The 25,643-nt window shown below is 45.2% G+C and overlaps 1 protein-coding gene across 1 annotated transcript in view; it reads left to right on the top strand.

Annotated features, from left to right (window-relative positions):
* The window catches only part of LOC115093790 (MOB-like protein phocein), a 76,575-nt gene extending 51,691 nt beyond the window's left edge, over window positions 1–24,884 (top strand). The window contains exons 5-8 of the mRNA XM_029606049.1: window positions 300–386; window positions 11,346–11,425; window positions 19,054–19,165; window positions 23,642–24,884. Coding sequence (XP_029461909.1) covers window positions 300–386; window positions 11,346–11,425; window positions 19,054–19,165; window positions 23,642–23,773 — 411 coding nt within the window. The 3' untranslated portion in view covers window positions 23,774–24,884. The remainder of the gene's footprint in view (window positions 1–299; window positions 387–11,345; window positions 11,426–19,053; window positions 19,166–23,641) is intronic.
* The last annotated feature ends 759 nt before the right edge of the window (window positions 24,885–25,643 follow it).

The raw sequence follows: 25,643 nt of genomic DNA, 5'->3' as shown, positions 1-25,643 counted from the left end.
TCTCCCCATACCTGGCCTCTCTTCTCCGCCTGCCATCTCGCACACTGGCAGTCTCCTGTGAGCAGGGGTAGATACACCCTTCCTTTAGAGCGGTAGAGAGCCTTGTAGGTGGGAAGGGCTGTTTCAGCAGCATTTCACCCGGATCTTCCACTTTGGCACGTGATGCACTGCCAGACCACTTGGCTGTCAATAAAACCCCTTTCAGTATTTTATCTGGGCTTGTGAACATTGTAATGAAATAGTTTTGTGACTGTGTTCAAATAGTGGGAAATAAAGCTGTTGTAATTATCTCTAAACAGAATGAATGCCACCCAGACACGTGTACTCAGATGACAGCAACCGAACAATGGATTTTCCTTTGTGCAGCCCATAAAACTCCAAAGGAGGTGAGAGCTGCTCTAATGACTCTGTAGCGAGAATCTGCTGGTGTGACTGACACCTTGTATGGCCTGTCTTAACTAGAAGTACAAGTGCTTAGCAACCCAGTGCGAAATTGCATACTGGTGGAAGAAATCTGAGACACCTGCATTAGGCGATGTGCTTGCCAGGTTGGACAAAGTTTAGCATCTAAGCCACCTCTCGGCTATCCGCAATGATCAGCTATCTAAAGTCCAAAAAATATGGGAACCATATTTGACGGGAAAGACCACTATTTAATGAAAGGGGGGGCGAAGTCCGAAAAGCCGACAAAGGCTTTCTAGGAGTCAATCGTTTCAGAGATTGCAATGTTATTATCCCACATTCTCATAATTCACTTACCCCACGCTCTTTAACTGCCACTATTCTGTTTCTCTCAATGACACGCCAGATGTGGAGCGGGCGAGTTTGACATGTTGGTAGAATGCTGGGGGGGGGGGGAGCAGGGAATGGGTGGGGGATTATACCAGGGGAACAGGATATGTGAGCATAAGAAATTGAGACTACAATAGCATGGTTTAAATACATTAGTTTATTGCGTGATGTTTGTAACTTAGCGAGTTCACTTATTGCATTATTACACTTTTGCATTTTTGTAATATGCTATGTTCATGTCTGCCCACGGTTTGTTGACAAGAAGATTTCATGCTCTCTCTATGAATCTTGCTACGATGTACCGTGTTTTACATACAATATGGTATTAATGTATTGCAATGTTATGTGTTCTCTGTTTAAAATCCAATAAAATATAAATATATATAAAAAAAAAAGTATAAGTGCTGGAAATATAATAAGTGTTATGTACTTTGTCCCATCCTCTTGGTGGCTGGAAATAGATAGTTTGCATTAGTAGTAAGCCACCTGGGAGGAGGTGGTATTGCCAGATTATATGGACTCTGTCCTTGCTCCAATCACTTAAGGGGCACGTTTTTCCCCCACTGTAACTCTTTGGGTATTGTGGATTATTTTATATCCTTATCGCTTATATGTTGGGAAAAACTAAAAGAGGTCCTGCACAAAAGGTTATATAGAAACGGAGAAAAAGGAAGGCACAAAAGACCCTGTGGCCCATCCAGTTTGCCCATTAAGAACATAAGAACATAAGAAAATGCCATACTGGGTCAGACCAAGGGTCCATCAAGCCCAGCATCCTGTTTCCAACAGTGGCCAATCCAGGCCATAAGAACCTGGCAAGTACCCAAAAACTAAGTCTATTCCATGTTACCATTGCTAATGGCAGTGGCTATTCTCTAAGTGAACTTAATAGCAGGTAATGGACTTCTCCTCCAAGAACTTATCCAATCCTTTTTTAAACACAGCTATACTAACTGCACTAACCACATTCTCTGGCAACAAATTCCAGAGTTTAATTGTGCGTTGAGTAAAAAAGAACTTTCTCCGATTAGTTTTAAATGTGCCCCATGCTAACTTCATAGAGTGCCCCCTAGTCTTTCTACTATCCGAAAGAGTAAATAACCGATTCACATCTACCCGTTCTAGACCTCTCATGATTTTAAACACCTCTATCATATCCCCCCTCAGTCGTCTCTTCTCCAAGCTGAAAAGTCCTAACCTCTTTAGTCTTTCCTCATAGGGGAGTTGTTCCATTCCCCTTATCATTTTGGTAGCCCTTCTCTGTACCTTCTCCATCGCAATTATATCTTTTTTGAGATGCGGCGACCAGAATTGTACACAGTATTCAAGGTGCGGTCTCACCAGGAGCGATACAGAGGCATTATGACATTTTCCGTTTTATTCATCATTCCTTTTCTAATAATTCCCAACATTCTGTTGGCTTTTTTGACTGCCGCAGCACACTGCACCGACGATTTCAATGTGTTATCCACTATGACACTTAGAACTCTTTCTTGGATTGTAGCACCTAATATGGAACCCAACATCGTGTAATTATAGCATGGGTTATTTTTCCCCATATGCATCACCTTGCACTTATCCACATTAAATTTCATCTGCCATTTGGATGCCCAATTTTCCAGTCTCACAAGGTCTTCCTGCAATTTATCACAATCTGCTTGTGATTTAACTACTCTGAACAATTTTGTGTCATCTGCAAATTTGATTATCTCACTCGTCGTATTTCTTTCTAGATCATTTATAAATATATTGAACAGTAAGGGTCCCAATACAGATCCCTGAGGCACTCCACTGTCCACTCCCTTCCACTGAGAAAATTGCCCATTTAATCCTACTCTCTGTTTTCTGTCTTTTAGCCAGTTTGCAATCCACGAAAGGACATCGCCACCTATCCCATGACTTTTTACTTTTCCTAGAAGCCTCTCATGAGGAACTTTGTCAAACGCCTTCTGAAAATCCAAGTATACTATATCTACCGGTTCACCTTTATCCACATGTTTATTAACTCCTTCAAAAAAGTGAAGCAGATTTGTGAGGCAAGACTTGCCCTGGGTAAAGCCATGCTGACTTTGTTCCATTAAACCATGTCTTTCTATATGTTCTGTGATTTTGATGTTTAGAACACTTTCCACTATTTTTCCTGGCACTGAAGTCAGGCTAACCGGTCTGTAGTTTCCCGGATCGCCCCTGGAGCCCTTTTTAAATATTGGGGTTACATTTGCTATCCTCCAGTCTTCAGGTACAATGGATGATTTTAATGATAAGTTACAAATTTTTACTAATAGGTCTGAAATTTCATTTTTTAGTTCCTTCAGAACTCTGGGGTGTATACCATCCGGTCAAGGTGATTTACTACTCTTCAGTTTGTCAATCAGGCCTACCACATCTTCTAGGTTCACTGTGATTTGATTCAGTCCATCTGAATCATTACCCATGAAAACCTTCTCCATTACGGGTACCTCCCCAACATCCTCTTCAGTAAACACCGAAGCAAAGAAATCATTTAATCTTTCCGCGATGGCCTTATCTTCTCTAAGTGCCCCTTTAACCCCTCGATCATCTAACGGTCCAACTGACTCCCTCACAGGCTTTCTGCTTCGGATATATTTTAAAAAGTTTTTACTGTGAGTTTTTGCCTCTATAGCCAACTTCTTTTCAAATTCTCTCTTAGCCTGTCTTATCAATGACTTACATTTAACTTGCCAATGTTTATGCTTTATCCTATTTTCTTCTGTTGGATCCTTCTTCCAATTTTTGAATGAAGATCTTTTGGCTAAAATAGCTTCTTACACCTCCCCTTTTAACCATGCCGGTAATCGTTTTGCCTTCTTTCCACCTTTCTTAATGTGTGGAATACATCTGGACTGTGCTTCTAGAATGGTATTTTGTAACAATGACCATGCCTCTTTGACATTTTTTACTTTTGTTGCTGCTCCTTTCAGTTTTTTTCTAACTATTTTTCTCATTTTATCAAAGTTTCCCTTTTGAAAGTTTAGCACGAGAGCCTTGGATTTGCACACTGTTCCTTTTCCAGTCATTAAATCAAATTTGATCATATTATGATCACTATTGCCAAGCGGCCCCACCACCGTCACCTCTCTCACCAAGTCCTGTGCTCCACTGAGAATTAGATCTAAAATTGCTCCCTCTCTCGTCGGTTCCAACATCTCAGCTTTACAATCCCTAACACTCCCTTGGAGATCCCCTGTGCTGGTCCCATGCTTTATTGAATTTAGATACTGTCCTGGTTTCCACCACTTCTGCTGGGAGGCTGCTGCATGCATCCACGTTTCTCTCTGTAAAGAAGAGTTTTCCTTAGGTTACTCCTAAGTTTACCCCTTTTCATCTTCATCTCATAACCCCTCCTTCCGGATTTTCTGTGCATTGATACCTGAGGTATTTAAGTGTCTCAATCATATCTCCCCTAGGGTGTACATGTTTAGATATGTTTTACACTGAAGATAACTGGACTGACTGCGTCCTGTTCGTATCCTTTTGAAGGTGTGGTTTCTAGAATTGAACACAGTGTTCCAAGCGAGGTCTCACCAGGGACCTATACAGGGGCAATATCGCCTCCCTTTTTCTGCTGACCCTTCCTCTCCCTATGCACCCATGCATCTTTCTGGCTTTTGTTGTCACCTTATCCACCTGTTATGATTACTCCTCGATCCTGCTCTTGTTTTGCGCATGCACAAATTTTACTCCCTAGACTGTACTGCTCCCTTGGATTTCTGCAGCCCAAATTTTTGACTCTGCATTTTTTAGCATTAAATCTTAGCTTCCAAACTCTAGACCATTCATCATGCTTGCCTAGATCCCTCCGTGTGCTTTCCACACCTGAATGTCTACCCTGTTGTAGATTTTGGTATCTTCCACAAAAAGACAAACCTTTCCCGCTAGTGATTCTGAAATATCATTTTCAAAAATGTTGAAAAGAACCCAGTCCAAGGACAAATCCCTGTGGTAGACCATTATTAACTCTCCACTCTTTGGAGTGAGCTCCTTGTTTTGTCACTTCTCACTCAACCAGTTTCTAACCCAGTCAGTCACTTAGGGCCCATACTGAGAGCGCGCAATTTATTTATAAGTCGCCTATGTGGAACCGTATCAAAGGCCTTACAGAAATCAAAGCACATCACACTTGGCACTCTCCCCTGATACAACTCTCTGGTTTCCCAGGCAAATAAATTGATTAGATTTGTCTGAGATGACCTACCTCTGTTAAAACCAGATCCTGTAATCCATTGGATTCCAAAATCTGCACTTTCCTCTTCATCCAGTCAAACTGGTCCAGATTGAGTGGGCTGTGCACCCCGATTAGCAGATGGAGACAAAGGAAAACCAGGATGGCTGATGATCCCTTTATGTGTATCCATGCTGACCCCGGCCTCTGGCCTGCCACTATTCTCTGTCTCCAGCAGATGGTACAGGTGCGCATCTCATGTGGTGGACTGAAGCCTGATTAGAGCCGGGCCAGAGGGGCTTCCAGTCTTATCTGAGATCTTGTCCTTCCTTCCCTCTCTTCCTCTTCACTGACCACATTGTCCCTCCTGCTCTCTTTTTGAATTTCCTTATTGCTGGTCCTTAAATTTATTTTATTTTATTTTTTTTATTGAAAGATACACACTGAGGAAGGTCTCGGGACTCAGGAGACGTGAAGTTAACGTTCCCTGGCAACTCAATTGCAGTTACATCAAAGAGATCAGGCTGGATGAGTAGCTGGAGTCTGTTCTTTTCAACAGCTGTGGTGGTGTAGTGAGGGAGCAGGCAAGCCATTGTGGCAGCAGCAGAACCCAAAAAGAACACCGTGCTCTGTTCTGGGTGTGAAGTAAGAAGGCTGCCTTCCAGGGGAGTAGTGAAACGGTGCCGCGGCTTTATCAGTGAGGGAGGAGAACTGCAGGGCTGGGATCCACTGTAGGGGACAGGCAGACAAATGAGTGCTATAGATCTGGGGAGATTGGAGGTCGGAGACCCGTACAGTGGTCATTTTGGATCCGCGTGGGAGCGACGGGGACCTGGGCCTGCCTTCTCTCAATGCTGAAGAACAAACCCTGAGAGAGTCTGCAACGGCTGCCTGTTCGGCAGCAGCTTTGATGGGTGCAGCTGCTGGTCCTCGTCCTCTTGAGAATTTTTTAAATGTTTCCAGCAAGCCTTTGGTATGGCACAGGGCGCATCTCTGGATCTGCTTCAGGTTTTCCAAACCGTTCGAAGTGGGAAGCTTGAGGGAAAAAAAAAAATAAAAAGCCCAGAGAGGATGACTTCAGAGATTTAGACTAGGACAAATTATCTGAGGCAGAGGATTCTCTGGATGTTTTCAAGAATTTGCCAGATGCTGCCTCTTCAGAGGACCTGGAGGAATGGGCGTATCCTCCTGAAAGAAAGGATAGCATTGCATAGGGAGGAATTGTTACTTTCATTGCACAATCTTTATGTACGCTGCATATTATGGCATTCTTAGTGTGACAGAGGATCCTGTTATAGTCCGTATTAGGAAGCCTTCCAAAGGTTTTCCCTTGCGTCAGACTGAGAACAATCTGATTGATCTGGAATGGGTTTCTCCAGAGGCTAACTTTAAAGGAGGTCGCTCTCTGGCCAAATTGTATCCTTTGGTTCAGGCTTTGCTGTCTGAAGGGTGACACACTGGTTTATTCGGTCACAAAGCAAATTACTGTACCAGTGGAAGGTGGACCGGCTCTAAAGGATGCACCAAATAAAAAGCTAGTTTGTCTTAAAGCAGGCCTTTGAAGCAGCCAGCTTAGCGTTACCCAGAGTGGCTTGTACCTACACTGTGGCAAGGTCAGGTTTCTGTCTGGTGCAGCGCGCTCGGGAGGGACTGGCGGAAGAGTCTCTCCAGTTAGAATCAGGGGCTGCTTTACCTGGTGGACATCTCCTTTGATTTGGTGCAAGAGGTGGCCAGGAGACTAGAGGTGATAGTGGCAGCAAAAAGGCTCCTGTGACTGCAAAATTAAAACTAATTGGACCAACCTGCCTTTCAAAGGACAACTTTTGTTTGGAGAGGAGCTTGAGAAGATGGCCAAGGCTTGGGTTAAGTCCAAGTTATCTAGACTCCGGGAGGACAGACCCATTCGTTACTCCTGGTCTCTCCCAGCCTGTAATAAGTTTCAGGACTCTAGAAGATTTAAGCAAGGGCGGTTGTCGGGGTCTTGGAGATTCACGATGTTTGGAAGGTATCCGTCCTTTTGTGTAGCCAAGAAAGGAGGTCAAGGTGCTGCTAGAGATTCCCAATGAAAACCTGGTGGCTTAGTCTCCGATTCAAGAGAGAGAAATTTGACACCTGCCCACCTGTCAGAGCTGGGCTCAAATCACTTCCAGTCACTGGGTGCTTGAGATTATTCGGTTTCAATGCTTTCATGAGTTCCCCTTGTCATTGCACGCTAAAGCAGGAGGCTATAAGAGCAACTTTGAATTGGCTTCTCTGCTTGAAGGCAGTGATTCTGATTCCAAAAGCCCAAGAGGGGGTGCCCAAAAAGGACGGAGCATTCTGGAGCAATTCTGGATCCGAAGCTTGCCCACAAGTTCCTGTGTGTGTCTCATTTCAAATGGAAACTTTAAAGTTTGTCATTCTGGCAGTGAGGCAAGGTGAGTTCCTGCCCTCTCTGAATCTGACGGAAGCAGATCCCTAGAAAGCGAGATCACCAGCAGTTCCTTTAGTTTGCAGTGCTGGGGGAGCATTTCCAATTGGTGCCGTTTGGACTGCCAATGGCACCAAGAACCTTTTTTTGAAGGTAATAGTAATGGTGGCAGTGATGCTGTGGAAGGAAGGCATTTTGGGTCACCTTTACCTGCACGATTGGTGGATAAAGCTGAAGTCAGAACAGAGAGTGTGCGGTGGCCCTTAATATCCTCGGATGTATCCTCCCTGACCTCGTGGCTTGATCTAGCTAGTTCTTTTCTCAAAATTGTTTGCGGTTTATCTCGCTTCCAATCTTATTTGTGTTTATTTATTTTTATTATGTGGTCCTGCTCCTGGCCTTTCTTCAGTGAACACTGAATAGAAAAACGTGTTAAGCAAATCTGCTTTTTCCCCATCAGCCTCTACATATTCCCCTGCTTTTCATGTGAGACTCACATTGGGATATTGATGTTCTCTCTGTCCCAATAAGACAGAGCCTTGTAGTAAGTCATTGTATAAAGAAAGCTCATTATTCTGAAGAGCTCTCGTGTCCCATAATTGGTAGTGTCTAGGTTATATGGTGCACCAGAGACCCTGAACCCTTGTTTTTACCGAGTAAACAAAAATGAATTTACCGTGTTACCTACAGTGACTCCTAATGGAAGATGAGAATTCTCCTATAGAAAATTTTTTTATTCCTTTCTGAGAGCAACATGCTTTCTTGAATAGTGAATTATAAGAGCTGGCAAATACATTAAAGCATTTGGATTCTCATTAATAATTGTATGGATGTTGATGGGAGAGCAGTGAGTTCAGATCTGTTTCTGTGTATTACTCACAGAAATAATTTCCTTGAGCACGGTGGTCACACTAGGAGATTTGTTGCTTGATTTAAGGAAGAAGAAAATACTGTTAAACCTGATGAGACCATCAAGAGCTCTTTCATGGAGTTTCATGAATGAACTGAGCTCTGGCCTAAGATCGCTTGCTGAATGGTGCTTTTACCTTTCGAATCGTCCTAGCCAATAAATCAGCAGTTGTCTTGCTATGGCGTGGGATGATTGCTTATTAGGGTCACGTGACTGAGACGTTTCTGTCCAGATTAAAGTTTGGTGAATTGTAAATACTCGTATGGATTATGAGGACTTTTTAAGTAGCCTTGGGAGAGAGGTAGTGACGTGGATAACGAGGATCTCCTGAGCCACGCACGGGAGTGCTGAAATGCGGCCGTTGTCGGATGTGTGGGTTTTTGGATCTCATTTTGTGCAAGTTTCACTACAAAAAGAGTAAAAATAGCAATTAAAAAAAAACTTGATATAGATGGCCTGCGATACGTAATTATGCAAGTGTATGAGGGCTGACTTGTCGTGGCGTGCTACACACATGTAGGATACCTAAACTTTACCATTTTCTGAGAGTACTTTTGATGCTTTCTTTGTTGCTGGTTTGCAGTGCATTGATATTGCTCCCCAGTCTTTGGATTGTCCATAGGATATTTTGAGCCTGGGTCATCTTGTAGGGTCCACACCGTTCAAGCAGATATAAGTCACTAATGTATAAGAAACGCCTTAGATGCTTGTGCATCCTAAATGTGAGGTATTTGTGTAAATGCTGGTGTGTGGAGGAAGCAGCTGGAAGTAGTTGAAGCGCACAGTTTGGATAAACCCTGGTTCTTCTGCCGTGGTATTCCATGGCTTCTGGACACTTGGACCACTGGGGAGCACCTTTAGGATTTCCACAGCACTGACCACCAGCAACTTTTCATGATGCGGAGAAAAGCATTTCATGAGCCTGGTTCACTGAGCTGTGGGGTAGTTTGCCCCCAGCGTGTGGTGGCTTTTTCCATTCTTCTCCCTCGTTTTGCCTTTTGTAGAGCTGGATAGCCCCCAACAGAAGCCAGTGGATCACTTTTTGATTGGGGCTTACCAAGCTCACATTCTTACATGGTCCTCTAGAGTGTAACAATATCTTAAGGAGCAATTATAGATTGTGTGTTTTGATTTCTAGGTCTACTGCATTTTCTTTTTTTTTTTTTTTTTGTGAACTACAAGGTCTTTTCTCTTAGACAGAGAATGGAATAAAAGCCTTAGTGTACTGCTTAATAATGCCTAGACTTGTTTAATTAAAAAAACTTCTATACAAACCTTTATAGGTCCTGGTTAGACTTTCATCATGTTGAAGGCTCTTGTTATAGGCCTTTTAAGCAGTTGTATGGCCGCCAGCACAATTTCCAGCTTATTTTAGAGCTTTACATTTTAGGGCAGGACGGAGGGCTACTGAATGGGCTCTCCAGCTTCACTTCCTAAGCATAGACTGTTGATCCGGAGACCAGCTGGAGCTGGGGGTAACCATCCCCCAGGGAAGGAAGGACGCTTAGTTGGTACAAGAGCTGTGATCTGTACCTCTTGGCTAAGGACTGCAGTTGTAATGAGTAGGCTGAGGATGTGGGGGTAGATTAAACCGGGCAAATAAACCACAGCGAATGAAGGCTTACAGTGCTCACAAGGGTTGCTGGGACCCAGCACCCACACTGAACAGCAGGAAGCTTCCAAATAATAAAACAGAGTGGTTAAAAACATTATATATTTACTAGTACTAAACCTGTGCAAAAACAGGGCAGTCTGAGCTCTCTCACCCTCCTTTTTCCTCTTCTTCCTCCCTTCTGTCACCTCTGTTTCCTTACAGTTTCCTGTCACCTCCCTCCCCATATTTGGTGGTCCTGTCTTCAGCAGCCGGGGATCTCTGTCCCTTCCGCTAGCGGGGAGATGGGGGGCTGGTCTCCATCGTCTGCCAGTGGGGAGTTGAGGCCCTGCCATCGCGCCAGCCTCTGCAGCACCTCCACGGGTGTTTCTCCATCTTCTATCAGCATGGGGTGGGGGCTCTCACCGTCACCTCCAGCGCCACTCTGGGTTTCTATCTCCTCTGCCGCTTCGGGGTGCGGGCCCAGCCGTCCTCCGACCTCTCCAGTGCTGCCGCAGGTCTCTGTGTCTCCCATGCGGGCGGAGGGTGGGGGCCTGCTGGCTCTGCAGCCTCTTCTCCTCCACTGCAGCTCCTAAGGCTGCTCTGCTTGTACCTCTCCTGTTGTCACTCATGGCAATGCAGGGGGGAGGGGGGGTGGATAGCAGAGGAGCTCATTTGCATTTATACACAGGTGCGGGATAACTTTCCTCTTTATTATACAGGGTGGCCCATGGAAAAGTAGGCGGGCTACGTTTCAGTGCGCCGGTATCGGAGGCGGGCTACGTTTCAGTGCGCCGGTATCGGGGGCGGGCTACGATTCATTGCGCCGGTATCGGGGGCGGGCTACGATTCAGTGCGCCGGTATCGGGGGCGGGCTACGATTCAGTGCGCCGGTATCGGGGGCGGGCTACGATTCAGTGCGCCGGTATCGGGGGCGGGCTACGATTCAGTGCGCCGGTATCGGGGGCAGGCTACGTTTCCATGGGCCACCCTGTAGTTACGTCTATATTCTTTTTTTTTAAACACTTGGCATATTTCACCAAAATTACTCCCAGGGCTTTGTGGGCTTCCGCTTGTAGTAGTGATCATCCTGTGGCATGCGGTGCCCTTTTCACATGAAACAATTTACCTCTCTCCAAACTCTTTCGAGGTAGGGATTGTGTTTCCACTGCTTTGAGGCTCCCTTTGTTAGATCGAGGATGTGGTTTACAAGAAATTTCCAATAAGTACTTAGATCTGAAGCCCAAACTTGTTACATGTGGTAAGCAAGAGGTTGCAGAAAGTCCTAACACTGTAACTAGAGTTCAGCTTACAAACGTGTGTGCTAGACTCCTGTGATATGGGACTCCAAGGTGACTTCTGGCGTGTATAATGCAGAAATTTGTTTAAACTACTGACTGGTTTAGGAACGTGGTACTCAAACGTCTCCCTCCACCCCCCTCTTTTTTTGTTTTGGCAGTGTCCTGCTATAGACTACACTAGACACACGCTGGATGGAGCTGCATGTCTTCTGAATAGCAATAAATATTTCCCCAGCAGGTAAAGCTTTCACTGACTTTTCTGATGTTCAAAATGCTGTGTTAAGTCGAGAATGTCCCGGGTTTGATATATGATCGGATTGTGATGGGGCTTCTCCCTGGGGAGTGCTAGCTGGATAATTTGGTTTCTCTTAACGTCTTTTAAAAGTGATCATGGGGTCTTTTTGACAGCATGAAATTCATTTTCTTTGGTTATGCTTGGAGGCAGGGAGGACCCTCATAAATGGTAATGCATTGAAATTTATGAAGGGATCATAGTGAGTAAAACTCTGTGGAGGTCGATATTCAGTTGCTGGGCGGCTCAGTAAGTTAGCCGGATACACTTATCTGGCTAACTTAGCTGGGATATTCAGTGGCATGGCAGCGCCGCTGAATATATCCAACTATCTTAAAGTTAGCCGGATAAGTATATCTGGCTAATTTTAGGAAAGTCCTACAGCACGACTAGAGTTAGCCAGTTAGGTTAACTTAACCAGCTAACTCCACTCCTCCCTAGAACGCCTCCCTCGCTCCTGCTCGCCCACAGAATGCCCCTGTCTTATCCGGCTATATTCTAACCAAACAATGAGTTACCCTGCTAGAATATAGCCGGACAAGTTTTTTAATATTGTGGCTAACCTATTTAGATGGATAGGTTTTCAGTTATCCGTCTAAGTGGCTTTTGAATACTGGCCTCTAATAAATTTGCCATGACATAGATGGGAGTTATGCCTTTTTCTAAGCCCCTAAAAACAGACTGACTTTCGGTGGAGATTCTGATTTGTATGAAATCATCACGCTTTAATGTCAGTGGGCATTGTATGTACAGGGTTAATGTTTACAACCTTGGACATCGAGGGCCACAGCAAGACTTGCTTTTCAGAATATCCACTGTTGGGCATATTGTGCACTTATTCAGAGATGCAGATTAATCTGCATGCTTGGAGTACCTGGAAAACAAGATGTGATAGCAGCCCAAACCTGAGAGCCACGGCTGTGCACCTCTGATATTAGCCAACAAGGATGGCTTTTCTTGTAACTTCATTTTTTAGGCTTTGGAGTAGTTTTTGTTTAGTTTTTGATGGGAAACATGGCTGGAAAGGTACTTTCATCTCATTTTAGCAAGCATAGCGTTAAACGTGGATCGCTGGGAGTCACACTTAACATTTTTATGACAAATTCAAGAGAAAAAAATGTAGAAAATCTAGACTGCTGTCTGTTATCTTGGCTAATAAGAAGTGAGCAAAACATTCTTCTTTCAGCAAAAGGCTGAAATGGACATTGCTCAGCATTCAGACAGGTTAATCCACAACCAGTGGATTATGCGCCTCTACCAGCAGATGGAGACGTAGCAAAGCTGACATCACGGTATATATATACCCTTGCCTTGATATCAGCCCACCTGTATTCTCCGTCTCCAGCAGATGGTGGACATGCTTGTTTTATGTTTTATTTATTTTTTTTTTTTTAAAAAGGAAAAAGAAAGAGAAAAGGAGGAGGAGATTAATCACACACCCCACTTCTCCTGAGGTGATATCTCATGATCCCTCCCTCAGTTGAGTGCCTGGGTCCGGTAGTTGGTTTTCCAGCATGGATTTAGCTGCCAGGAGAGAATCAGCTGAGAGGCTAGTGGGTACAGGAAGCCGGGTGCGGTGGTGAAGGCATTAGCCCTTTTCCCATGTGGCTGGAGACCAACTCTGTTTTTGTCCAAGATGGGCTGAGCTCAGGAAAGGGGATGTAAAATAATAAATAATAATTAGTAAATACACGAGTGAAAGGAATTCCTCTCCCCCTCTTCTGGTCTGGTCTCTGAGCCTCAGTGTGTCAATCCAACGTTCGTTCCCCCCTCTGTGAGGGGCTTGGGAATTGTGGGAGTTTTGGCAGGTTGAGCAGCCTTTTGGCTAGGCCTTGCTCTCGGGCTGTTTTGAGATGCCACGTGATAGTCCACAGTGGCATTTACGCGCCTACCTATGTCCAGGCTTGCCTAGAACAGGATGCACAATTGGATGCACATTTGTCAGATGCTTGTTTGTAAACGTGTTGCTAGTGGACGTCTTATCCATGGCGCTGGTAGCAGGAATCCTAAGCGCCTTGCGATTTGCACTGCTTGCCTTATTCGGGCATATTAGCAAGGCATCATCTCTAATCTTATCAGCGCTGCTTGAAGGTTCAGGGAGCGTTGTCTCCTGCGGATTTGGCTGAGCCCAGCCCTTCCCAGCAGGATGCGAGAATGGGACCGGAGGGGGATCTGTCAGAAATTTCACCTGGTTTTGAGGCTCCCCTAACTAGAATTCAGCAGGGGAAGGCTTCTCGGGGGATGCTTCTCTGATGTTCCCTGGTTTTGGAATTTTTTTTCAAGGGCTGCAGTCCCTCCTACTGTTCAGCGGAACCTGGAAGTTCAGGAGTGCAGGCTGCAGAATCTCCCCAAGTCTGGTGCTGCAGATAAGCATCAGAGTATGCCCCGCCCTGCTGCGGGTTCCACTGTTGGGGACCCAGCTTCCCCCACTGACGAGGGCGACCCTTACTTCCTGGAGGATAGAGAACTTCCTCCAGGTTTGGAGTTATATAGATGGGTCGCCAGCTCTGAGCTCCCAGCCACTGACAATGCTGGGAGTGCCAGGTGTTGGTTCCACATCTGAGCCAAAGAAGATTCCCGTTGTAGTGCCTTGATTGGCCTTGAATGGGACGCTTCGGAATCTAATGTTAAAGGGGGATGAGCCTAGATAGGACTGTACCCCCTGGATCTGGCAGCTAGAGAAAGAAGTTGCGTTTTCCGAAAGTGGATGCTCTGGGGTGTGCAGTCTCCAAGCAGATGACCTTTCCTGCAGAAGGGGGAGTGGCATCAGAGATGCACAGGATAGGAGAGTTGTGGCTATCCTTAAGCACGCCTGGAGGCGGTGGCAATGAATTACAGTTAGCCTCTTGCGGCTCCCTGGTGGCTCGCGCTCGTTTGCTTCTATCTCAAGAAGTCGATGAGACAGGAAGTCAGTGAGATTGGTTAGAATACTAGGGCAGTGATGGAACTGGCTGCTGCCTTTTTGGCAGATGCGGGCTGTGCCTTGGTCTCTGTCTCTCTCTTCCAGAGAGGTGGCTTTGGTATTAGCAGCCACACGTCAACTGTGGCTGAGATTGGTCAGCTGCTACAATTTCAAAGTATAATCTTATGAAATTGTCTTATAGGATCACACTTTGCTCTGGGAGTGAGTTAGAGTAAATGCCATTAGGCAAGGTGAGTCCCAAGTTCGTTTACCAGAGGATTTAAAGCAGGCGCCACACTCTTTCAGCACAAGGGGCTGTGGTAGGGGTTTCTAACATTTTCAACCCTACAGAGAAGCATCTTCTCAGAGGGCTCGACCTCTGAGTAGGTCTCAGTACTTTCGGCCCAGGTAGCCCAGACAGGGCGTAGGCTCGGATGGCAGATGCTTCTTAACACCCCCCTCCAACGAAGGGGTGCTGACCCACCTCCTAGAACTGGAGTTAGGGGTTCACCTGTCTCCTCTTAACGGGGGTGGGTCAAGCTTATGTCAGACCAGTGGGTTCTGGAGGTGATAAGGAATGGCCATGCTCTGGAGTTCTGCATCTCGGGACAACTTCATAGAGTCTCTCTGCAACTCTCCAGAAAGGAGGCTGGCAGTGAAGGTTACATTGTCGAGGTCCCCCATGGTGCCAGTTCTTAAGTCACAAGAAAGTACGGGTCGTTATTCCATTTATTTCATTGTGCACAAGAAGGAGGTTTCCTTTCGCCTATCCTGGTCCTAAAGGAAGTCAAGAGTCTTTGCAAGTGGCTTGTTTACACATGGAAATCTTAAGCTCAGTGATAATGGTAGTACTGTCGGGGGAGTTTCTGATGTCTCTATCAGAGGTGTATTAACATATTCCCATTCATCTGGAGCATCATTGCTTTGGTGGCTCGATGTTTTGGGGTGACATTGTCAGTTTTCAAGTGCTACCTTTCAGTTGGGCCTCCACGCCCAGGACCTTTTCCAAGGTTCTGGTGGTGGTAGCGACAGTGTCAAGACAAGATGGTATTCTGGTTCACCCTAGACATTTGGATAATTTGGGCCAAGGGCATGGAGAGAGTCTTCAGGCCTTGCACAAGGTGGTTTCCTTGCTGTGGTTTCTAGGTTGGGTGGTGAACTTGACCAAGAGCAAGTTACAGTCACCTCAGACACTGGAGTGTCTTGGCGTTCGTTTTGACACGAAGCTAAGCAGGGTGTTCCTGCTGGAAACCGTATTCAGAAATGAATAGAGCAGGTGCTATTGTTGACAGAAGCAATTCGCCTGGCGGTATGGTCTTACCTACAGGTGTTCGGTTGACATTAGCCACCCTAGAAGTGCTTCTGGGGGCTAGTGCACATATGCAGTGTCCTCAGCGTACACTGCTGGCATGATTGAGTCCACAGTTAGGACTTCTCGATGCGGCTTCAGTTCCCGGTGAAGACTAGCATCTTAATTGTGGTAGTGGCTGAAAGTGAATTATCTAAGGAAGGTCATTTCCCTATGAACACCTGACTGACTGGTACTCATGACTGATGCGAGCCTTCATGGTTGGGGGGCTCACTGTCAGGAGTTGATGGCACAGGGGAACTGGACTGCAGAGAAGTCTCTCTGGAGCTTCAATCATCTGGAAGCATGTGCCGTACAGTTGGCATGCTTGAGGTTCGTTGACTGCTGGCAGGGTCAAGCACTCTGAGTAATGTCATAAGCTACAATGACAGTGACATGCATCAATAGCCAAGAAGACACCAGGAGCCTGCAAGTGTTGCAGGAAATAGTCCAGCTCTTGGAATAGGTGAAAGTACATCTTCAGAAAAGTTACACCTCCCACATTGTGGAAAAGATAATGTAAGAGCTGATTTTTTTTTTTTCAGAAGACAGTCTGGATCCAAGAGAATGAGAATTGTTGGGCGAAGCATTCCAGCTCATAATGGACCGCTGGGCCCTACCGTTAATAGACTTATTGGTGTCATCGCTCAGTGTGAAGTTTCCTCCCCTTCCTCATTTGAAGGGGGTATTTGAAATCCTGGACATCGACTCTCTCCTGATTGGAAGGCAAGCTTCGGTATGTCTTTTCCCCTGTCCATGTGGAGCAGAGTGATTGGAAGATTGAAGGACACACAGAACTGGTGCTTCTGGTGGTTCCAGACTGGCCCAGGAGGCTGTGGTATGCAGATTTGCAGAGGCTCCTGATGGACTCGCCTTTTTGGTTACCAGTTCACAGGGGCCTGCTATGACAGGAACCTATTCTTGGTGTAGGTTCGTCTCAATTTTGTCTTTCGGTGTGGTCCTTGAAAGGGCTCGGTTGCTGAAGCATGGAATCTCCACTGCTGTGTTTTTCACTTTGTTTCGAGCACAAAAGTTCTTCCCCTCTTTAGATTACATTCGGGCTGGAGAGTATTGAAGTTTGGTGTGAGGAAGGGGGCGTGCTTCCTTGTTTGGTTAAGATGGATGGATCCCTTAAGGGCGAGGTCCTTAAATTCTTGAAAGTGCAAGTGATAGCTTTTGCCTGTTTTCAAGGCTCAGGTGAGTGGTGGGCTCTTGTTGACTCATCCGGATGTGGCTCTGTTTTGTAGGGGGTGAGGCTTCTTCTTGCGGTTGCCAGTGCCCTCATGGAGCCTCAATCTAGTTTGAGAATTTTGGCAGATTCCACCTTTCGGGCTCTGTGTAACCTCTCCTTGAGGGTTAAAGTCTTGAAGATTATGTTTCTCATGGTGAATTGTTCCACGCTTCAGGTCTGAGCTGTGGGCTCTTTTTTGCCAGGAGCCATTCCTGAAGATGTCTCCAGGGGCAGTCCAACTCTGACTTTTCCGTCTTTTTTGCCAAAAGTGGCCTTGGATTTTCATTTGAATCAATCAATTTCCTTGCCATTGCTGGACAGGGAGGAGAGATGTGGATGAATATCCTCTGTTGAAGATCTTGGAAGTCAGGAGCCTCTCATGCAGTATTGGAGGTTAATAAAACTGCCTGTTTGTTCTCAACGGTGGAGGTAAACAGTGGGAGTCGGCGTAGTGGGCTGCATTAGCCCATTGGGTTAAGGAGGTTATCACGGCCGCGTATGTGGATGCTGAGCAGCTGTTGCCTAAAGAGGTTAGGGCTCACCCCACTAGAGCTCAGGCAGTACTCTCCTGTCCAGATTTGCTGAGCTGTGACATGCTCCTCCTTACACACTTTTCCCAGGTATTACCACCTGGATGTGCAGGCTCAGGAGGTCGCACCTCTGTGTATGTGGACTGTTCAGGAGTAGCTTTGGTACATCCCACTGGTTGTGGATTAACCTGTCTGAATGCTGAGAAATGAGAAATTACTACTTACCTGATAATTTCCTTTTCTCTAACAAAGACAGGTTAATCCACCTTCCCGCCCTTGGCTACCGGTTTATAGTTCTGTTGTCCTAAGTGGCTGGTAAGTGTCAGTTTTAGACCCTAGATTAGTGATGTTACACTCTTTGGCTAGGATCAGTGTTTTCTGTTGCTAAGTACTTGAGCAGCTGTCTTTTAATGCTTATAATCAAGTATTGTTAGTTTGTCCACAGTTGGCTTTTGCTGAGTATACTGGCAGGCTGATGTCAGAGCAAGGGTATACATACCATGACGTCAGCTTTGCTCAGTCTCCATCTGCCGGTAGAGGTGCATGACCCACTGGTTGTGGATTAACCTGTCTTCATTAGGGAAAAGGAAATTATCAGGTAAGTAGTAATTTCTCAATACTCCCCATGGTCTGCAGAGAAGCAATAATTAAATTGAGTGTTAACTCATTGTTTATAGTAAAATGCCTCTCTTCCATCCCAGCACACTCTTTCCCCTGTTTCTACCTCTCAGAGAAACATAACACTCTCAGGCCTCTCCCTTTTCTCATCCTTGTTTCTTTTTGATGTTTGCCATGTCCATTCTTTTCTTAAATGATGTGTCAGAAAGCAGATTTAAAAAAACTTTTATTCCATTGTATGAGCATTAGAATATAAGAAATTGCCATACTGGGTCAGACCAGGGTCCATCAAGCCCAGCATCCTGTTTCCAACAGAGGCCAAACCAGGTCACAAGAACCTGGCAAGTACTCGAACACCAAGAAGATCCCATGCTACTGATGCAATTAATAGCAGTGGCTATTACCTAAGTAAACGTGATTAATAGCAGTTAATGAACTTATCCAAACCTTTTTTGAACCCAGCTACACTAACTGCACTAACCACATCCTCTGGCAACAAATTCCAGAGCTTAATTGTGCGTTGAGTGAAAGAATTTTCTCCGATTAGTCTTAAATGTGCTACTTGCTAACTTCATGGAATGCCCCCTAGTCCTTCTATTATCTGAAAGTGTAAATAACTGATTTACATCTGCTCGTTCAAGACCTCTCATGAGCTTAAAGACCTCTATTATATCCCCCCATGCCATGTTTTCTGTTGACTTAGCACTTTATGCTATACTGCCGTGGTCAGTTTGTTTTAAAATGTTGAGAGGCCCTGAGCAGGGTGACATTAAAGAACTAAATGAATTAAAACATCCGGGAATTAGTAGTTAAAGAAACCCATCTTGTTTTTGTAGGCTGAGATGCACTGCCGCATTTCGTACCTCTTTAGTCTGCCCCTTCTGTCTGTCTGTCTGTGTCCTCACTCAGTCGAGCTGTCTTTAAGGACTGACTTTTTCCTTGCAGGGTTAGCATAAAGGAGTCGTCAGTAGCCAAACTTGGCTCTGTGTGCCGTAGGATTTACAGAATATTTTCACATGCCTATTTTCATCACCGACAGATATTCGATGAATATGAGGTGAGCTCTGAATTCACTTGTGTTTATAATCATCCATGTTTTTCATTTGCTTTATACGGGAAGACCTAACATTTGGAATGAGGGTCCTCGCTTGGTCTGGGGGTTAAAAATGTATAAATTGTCTTTTCCTTGAGTGTTCACATTGAGCTAAAATACACTTCATTGGCCTGAAGCATATTCCCTTCGTGGAGGAGATTTGTGTGTTGGAGAAAGCTGCACTGCACAGTTTAGATCAGCCTTGTCTGGTTAGTGAATCTTCTCTTTCTGGGTGATATATGCGCCTAGGAAGTACCTAGCAAGGACAGTGTAAAACACTAAGCATCTCTTTAGAAATCTCGGCCAGTTTTTTGTTCCTTTGCTGATTTGCTTATGTATTGTCAGGGTGGCTGTGACAGCCCCAACCTGCACCCATGGTTTTGTGAGGAGTTTTTTATTCCCCTCTACCTTGCTATGAGGCACACACAGCCGGAAGCTGGCCTGAGGTAGTGCATCGCCACTTTCTGTGCTGCTGGTGGTGGGGTGCACGGATTGCAGCGATAGCCCTGCGTTTGCTGACGCTCGCTGCCACGGTTCTTTTCCCTCTAGCATGGCCATGTCATGGACAGGCTGGAGGGAAGTCATGTCTGAGACTTTACCCCCAGTGCTGCTTCTCACTGGCAGGGGTCCCTGTAGCGGCAGCTGTGGTCTCTCCCTCCCAGGACCTTGACTGGCCCTGTCAGAAAGGAGACAGTCTGTGGGAGTAGTACAGCCTGAGCAATGAGGCAAACCCTTCCCATTTCTTTGAAAGGCAAAAAAGAAGGCCTGCCTGGAAGAACTGGGTGAAGTCTTCTGTTCTTCCCACCCCTCAGCTGTGCCAGAGCTGGGCATACTGCCGAGGCAGGAGGCCTAGTCTTTGCTTAATGGCGACATTTAGTGGCCAGATTCAGGCTCCATGATTGCAGGGCTCCTGAAGGAGTCCTGGTGCATGGATTCCACTGAATGCTGTCACTGCTATGACTGGGCTAGGTGAGTTTGGCGGGGACCATAAAAGGGAGTAAACATTTCCAGGTACTTGCAAATGAAGACTCATGGATCCAGATCCAGCCCTGGTTCTGATTGATTTGTAAATTTCTGCTCTCCCCACCCCCAAAAGGAGCCATTTCGGGGGAGAGAATCTGCAAACCCAAGTATTTGGTTAAATGCTGACAATAATGCTGAAAAGCGATATTTGGTATTCTCTGCATATGTTAGAGAGCCAGACACATTTGAATGGCAATATTTCCAGAAATATAGGCTTGCAAAGCCGAAGCTGGCCAGCCCGGTGGCTGTGCACTGCCGTGTGGAAGATCCCATGATGCAGGCTTCCTGAAGGAGACCTGGCGCATGACCAGACTAGGAAGAGTCAGAGGGCGGGGGTCTCTATTAAAATAGGGGAAGAATCCCTGGCATGGGAGGAGATCTCAGCCCTGGCTCTGATTTGAGCTGAAAGAAAAAAGAAAGGAGGAACTGTTACACCCCCCCCCCCCCCCCAATAAAACAAAACCAGTAAAGTGGGAGGTTCAGAATATTATATTGAGCTGAGACGCAGCCTACGTTTGGAATGAACGTATTTGCTAGTGCTAATGAAGCAGCTAATGAGGGGAGGTAATTTTAAAAGCCCCTTAGGTGCATAAAACCCTTTGAAAATTGCCCAGCGGACTTGCATGTAAACCGATGGTAGACATTCTGGGGGGAAAGGCAGAGGACTTACACGTGCTTCCAGCTGGGCTTAATGTCTGCATGTAAGCTGGGCGAACTTAGGGGATTTTTGCCCGAGCATTTGCAGAGTGATTTTAAGTGCATAAAATCACTTTGGAAATTCAGGGTGATGGGACCCTGCCTGCATGAAACTAAGTTCTGGTTTTTCCAAAACACTTAAGAACATAAGAACATAAGAACATGCCATACTGGGTCAGACCAAGGGTCCATCAAGCCCAGCATCCTGTTTCCAACAGTGGCCAATCCAGGCCATAAGAACCTGGCAAGTACCCAAAAACTAAGTCTATTCCATGTAACCATTGCTAATGGCAGTGGCTATTCCCTAAGGGGTAGATTTTCAAACCGCGCGATTTGGCGTACTTTTAGTAGATACACGCGTAGCCGCGCAAATCCTGGATCGGCGCGCGCAAGGCTATCGATTCCGTATAGCCGGCGCACGCCGAGCAGCGCAGCCTACCCCCGTTCTCTCCGAGGCCGCTCCGAAATCGGAGCGGCCTCGGAGGGAACTTTCTTTTGCCCTCCCCTCACCTTCCCCTCCCTTCCCCTCCCTTCCCCTACCTAACCCACCCGCCCGGCCCTGTCTAAACCCCCCCCTTACCTTTGTCGGGGGATTTACGCCTCCCGGAGGGAGACGTAAATCCCCGCGCGCCAGCGGGCCGCTAGCTCGCTGGGACGCGACCTGGGGGCGGGTCCGGAGGGCGCGGCCACGCCCCCGGACCGCCCCAGGCCGTAACCACGCCCCCGGGCCTGCCCCCGAAACGCTCCCGACACGCCCCGAAAACGCCGCGCGGATCGGGCCCGCCCCCGACACGCCCCCCTCAGAAAACCCCGGGACTTACGCGAGTCCCGGGGCTCTGCGCGCGCCGGTAGGCCTATGTAAAATAGGCGCACCGGCGCGCAGGGCCCTGCTCGCCTAAATCCGCCCGGATTTAGGCGAGCAGGGCTCTTAAAATCCGCCCCTAAGTGAACTTAATAGCAGGTAATGGACTTTTCTTCCAAGAACTTATCCAATCTTTTTTTAAACACAGCTACATTAACTGCACTAACCACATCCTCTGGCAACAAATTCCAGAGCTTAATTGTGCGTTGAGTAAAAAAGAACTTTCTCTGATTAGTTTTAAATGTGCCCCATGCTAACTTGATGGAGTGCCTCCTAGTCTTTCTATTATCCGAAAGAGTAAATAACAGATTCACATTTACCCGTTCTAGACCTCTCATGATTTTAAACATCTCTATCATATCCCCCCTCAGTCGTCTCTTCTCCAAGCTGAAAAGTCCTAACCTCTTTAGTCTTTCCTCATAGGGGAGCTGTTCCATTCCCCTTATCATTTTGGTCGCCCTTCTCTGTACCTTCTCCATCGCAATTATATCTTTTTTGAGATGCGGCGACCAGAATTGTACACAGTATTCAAGGTGTGGTCTCAACATGGAGCGATACAGAGGCATTATGACATTTTCCTTTTTATTCACCATTCCCTTTCTAATAATTCCCAACATTCTGTTTGCTTTTTTGACTGCCATAGCACACTGAACCGACGATTTCAATGTGTTATCCACTATGATGCCTAGATCTCTGCTTGTGATTTAACTACTCTGAACAATTTTGTGTCATCTGCAAATCTGATTACCTCACTCGTCGTATTTCTTTCCAGATCATTTATAAATATATTGAAAAGTAAGGGTCCCAATACAGATCCCTGAGGCACTCCACTGCCCACTCCTTTCCACTAAGAAAATTGTCCATTTAATCCTACTCTCTGTTTCCTGTCTTTTAGCCAGTTTGCAATCCACGAAAGGACATCGCCACCTATCCCATGAATTTTTACTTTTCCTAGAAGCCTCTCATGAGGAACTTTGTCAAACGCCTTCTGAAAATCCAAGTATACTACATCTACCGGTTCACCTTTATCCAAATGTTTATTAACTCCTTCAAAAACGTGAAGCAGATTTGTGAGGCAAGACTTGCCTTGGGTAAAGCCATGCTGACTTTGTTCCATTAAATCATGTCTTTCTATATGTTCTGTGATTAGAACACTTTCCACTATTTTTCCTGGCACTGAAGTCAGGCTAACCGGTCTGTAGTTTCCCGGATCGCCCCTGGAGCCCTTTTTAAATATTGGGGTTACATTTGCTATCCTCCAGTCTTCAGGTACAAAGGATGATTTTAATGATAAGTTACAAATTTTTGCTAATAGGTCTGAAATTTCATTTTTTAGTTCCTTCAGAACTCTGGGGTGATTACCATCCAGCCCAGGTGATCTTCAGTTTGTCAATCAGGTCTACCACATCTTCTAGGTTCACCATGATTTGGTTCAGTCCATCTGAATCATTACCCATGAAAACGTTCTCCATTACGGGTACCTCCCCAACATCCTCTTCAGTAAACACCGAAGCAAAGAAATTCTTAGATACAAAATCCATTATAATAGTTTGGAGGGGGTTTTCCCCTAGCATTCATTGAGTATCATTTGACCTTAATAGCAAAGGTAGATCTGAAAATGTGAGTACTGAGTCATCATCTTTTGAGATGCTACATTTGTAGGAGGGTGCCTTTATTTTGTAAGTTGCACATACTGTGCAAATGGATCCAAAAACATTGGTATGTACAACATTGTATTGTATGTCATTAAAAAAATAATAATTTTTTGAATCTGTTTGTATTCTGATTTGATATTCTTTGCAAATGTTTGTTTGCTTTAAAACTGGATTAAGATGCATTTCTTGTCTTCTTTTCCCCAGAATGAGACCTTCTTGTGTCACCGCTTCACTAAATTTGTGATGAAATATAACCTGATGTCCAAGGATAACCTGATCGTACCGATTTTGGAAGAGGAGGTGCAGAATTCAGTGACTGGGGAAAGCGAGGCATGATGGGGGATGTAGTACATAAACTCGACTGTATGGAGCACGGAATTAACCAGAACTACGTACTGTATATAGAAATCTAGACCACCTCAATCATGTACCCGTATTACTGCTTCTTCATTAGTGTAGGTTTTGTATACCGCATGCATTACCTTTAAAAATGGGAAGTGCTTTTAAGTTATTCATGGACTGTATATTCAGCAGTGTGGCACTCATGGTTTTTAAATAAGATTAGTATTATCTGTTTATAATGCCTGTTAATAAAACTATTGACAGTTGTGTAAGGTTGCTGCTAAACAATCATTTGATCACAATCCTTTGAAAAATGAATCTGTCTCCGGAAAAGTAATTGGGAAGAGCACGGTTTCATAAAATCCGTGTGCTCCAGGAAGCAGAGGTGTCTTGCATTAAACAGATAATTACGTTAAGAAGGTTTCAGAAACTCCATTGAAAGTGGCTCTGTCTTTGTTTTATATTGATTATATTTTTAAGCGCTTATGTGGTTTTTTTGTAGGATATGGAATTATATTTATGGTCATGGGTGTGTGTGTACTTGATTTCGCTCTGTCCACATTAAAGCAAAAGTCGAGCATGTTAAAAGGATAACAGTTCTCTGCTGAAAAGTATATTCTGTGGCTATGTACCTCAAGGGCATACTCCCTTTTCATTTTTTTAATTTACTTTTAGTTTTCTTCCCACGCTTTTCAGTGACAATGGCGTGATAGAGACTGTACAGAGAAGTCTCCCTGCATAGAGTTTTTAGTAGTGGCTTCTAAAATACTTGTACACGGAAGGCGAAAAATCTTAGCAACTCTAGCCACGTTAGCAAAGAAAAGGAAATTGCTATTTAATTTTTTTTAACGATTTATTTTCTTGGTATACATGTATAAACTAGGCAAAGAACTGGGAGGATGCATCACTAGCGGGGGATGCCGTTGAATTCAAGCACTAGTACTGTACAAACTGGATTATCAAAACCGCTGTTTGCCTGTTTCCTGGCTTTATTGCTTCCTCTATGGGTCTGATCATAGGTCTCCTTTTCTTTTTGTCCATATACCTTTATTGCTTATGTTTTGGACACTCTTTTGGAATAAAAGGTGTGCATCTCTTAATGTGACCGTAGCTTGTGTTATGGGTTTTTCTTTCCTCCGAGTCCTCTCTCATGCTAGGTTTATTTTTTTTTTTATAGGGTTGATGCCAATGTCAACCTAATTTACTTATTCGTAATAGTGAAAGAGAGCTTTGAAAAAAAAATAAAAAAGACCCTTAATATAGGGATCAGAAAGAAAAGGGAGAATTTCAGGATTTTGTTTTAACTGCCAATTACATTATCAGATTTTTTTTTCAAGTATTGTCATTTTAAATATACAGTACTAGGGAAATACATTCCTACAGCCTTTGTAGTTAAACATGCCAAGAAAGTGTAGAATGAAAGGACTTACTCCCTGCTTGACTGCTACACCAGTCCAGACAGGTGGCTTGTTCCTCCCTACCAGCAGAGGGAGGTAGAGAGCCAAGCTTTCTCTGTGATGTCATCACCACTACTTACATGTGGTGCAGTTCAGAAACATTCCTCAGTATTCTCTACTTCCAGTACATGGTAGGATGTACTAGTGGTGCAGCAGGATTTTTTTGAGACAAGGCATGCCTAGCCCTTGAGTCTGGAGTAAGGCAGAGGATTCTCTGGTGTCCTAGTGCTACACTTCTGGTTTTCTAATACCAAGGTAGCGGGCCTGTTCAGAAGGTTCCCAGCCCCAGAAGGGGTTTGGTTGAGTTTGAAGGGTTTGAGTTGGCAGATTTTAAACTATTTTTTAATAAGAGGAGTCTTGTCTGTCTTCCCCCTTCTCCTCCTCCCTCTTCTCTCCTTCTGGATTCT

Source organism: Rhinatrema bivittatum, chromosome 6 (assembly GCF_901001135.1).
Source record: "Rhinatrema bivittatum chromosome 6, aRhiBiv1.1, whole genome shotgun sequence".
NCBI classification, from domain to species: domain Eukaryota; kingdom Metazoa; phylum Chordata; class Amphibia; order Gymnophiona; family Rhinatrematidae; genus Rhinatrema; species Rhinatrema bivittatum.
This window is presented reverse-complemented; position numbering and strand designations above follow the sequence as displayed.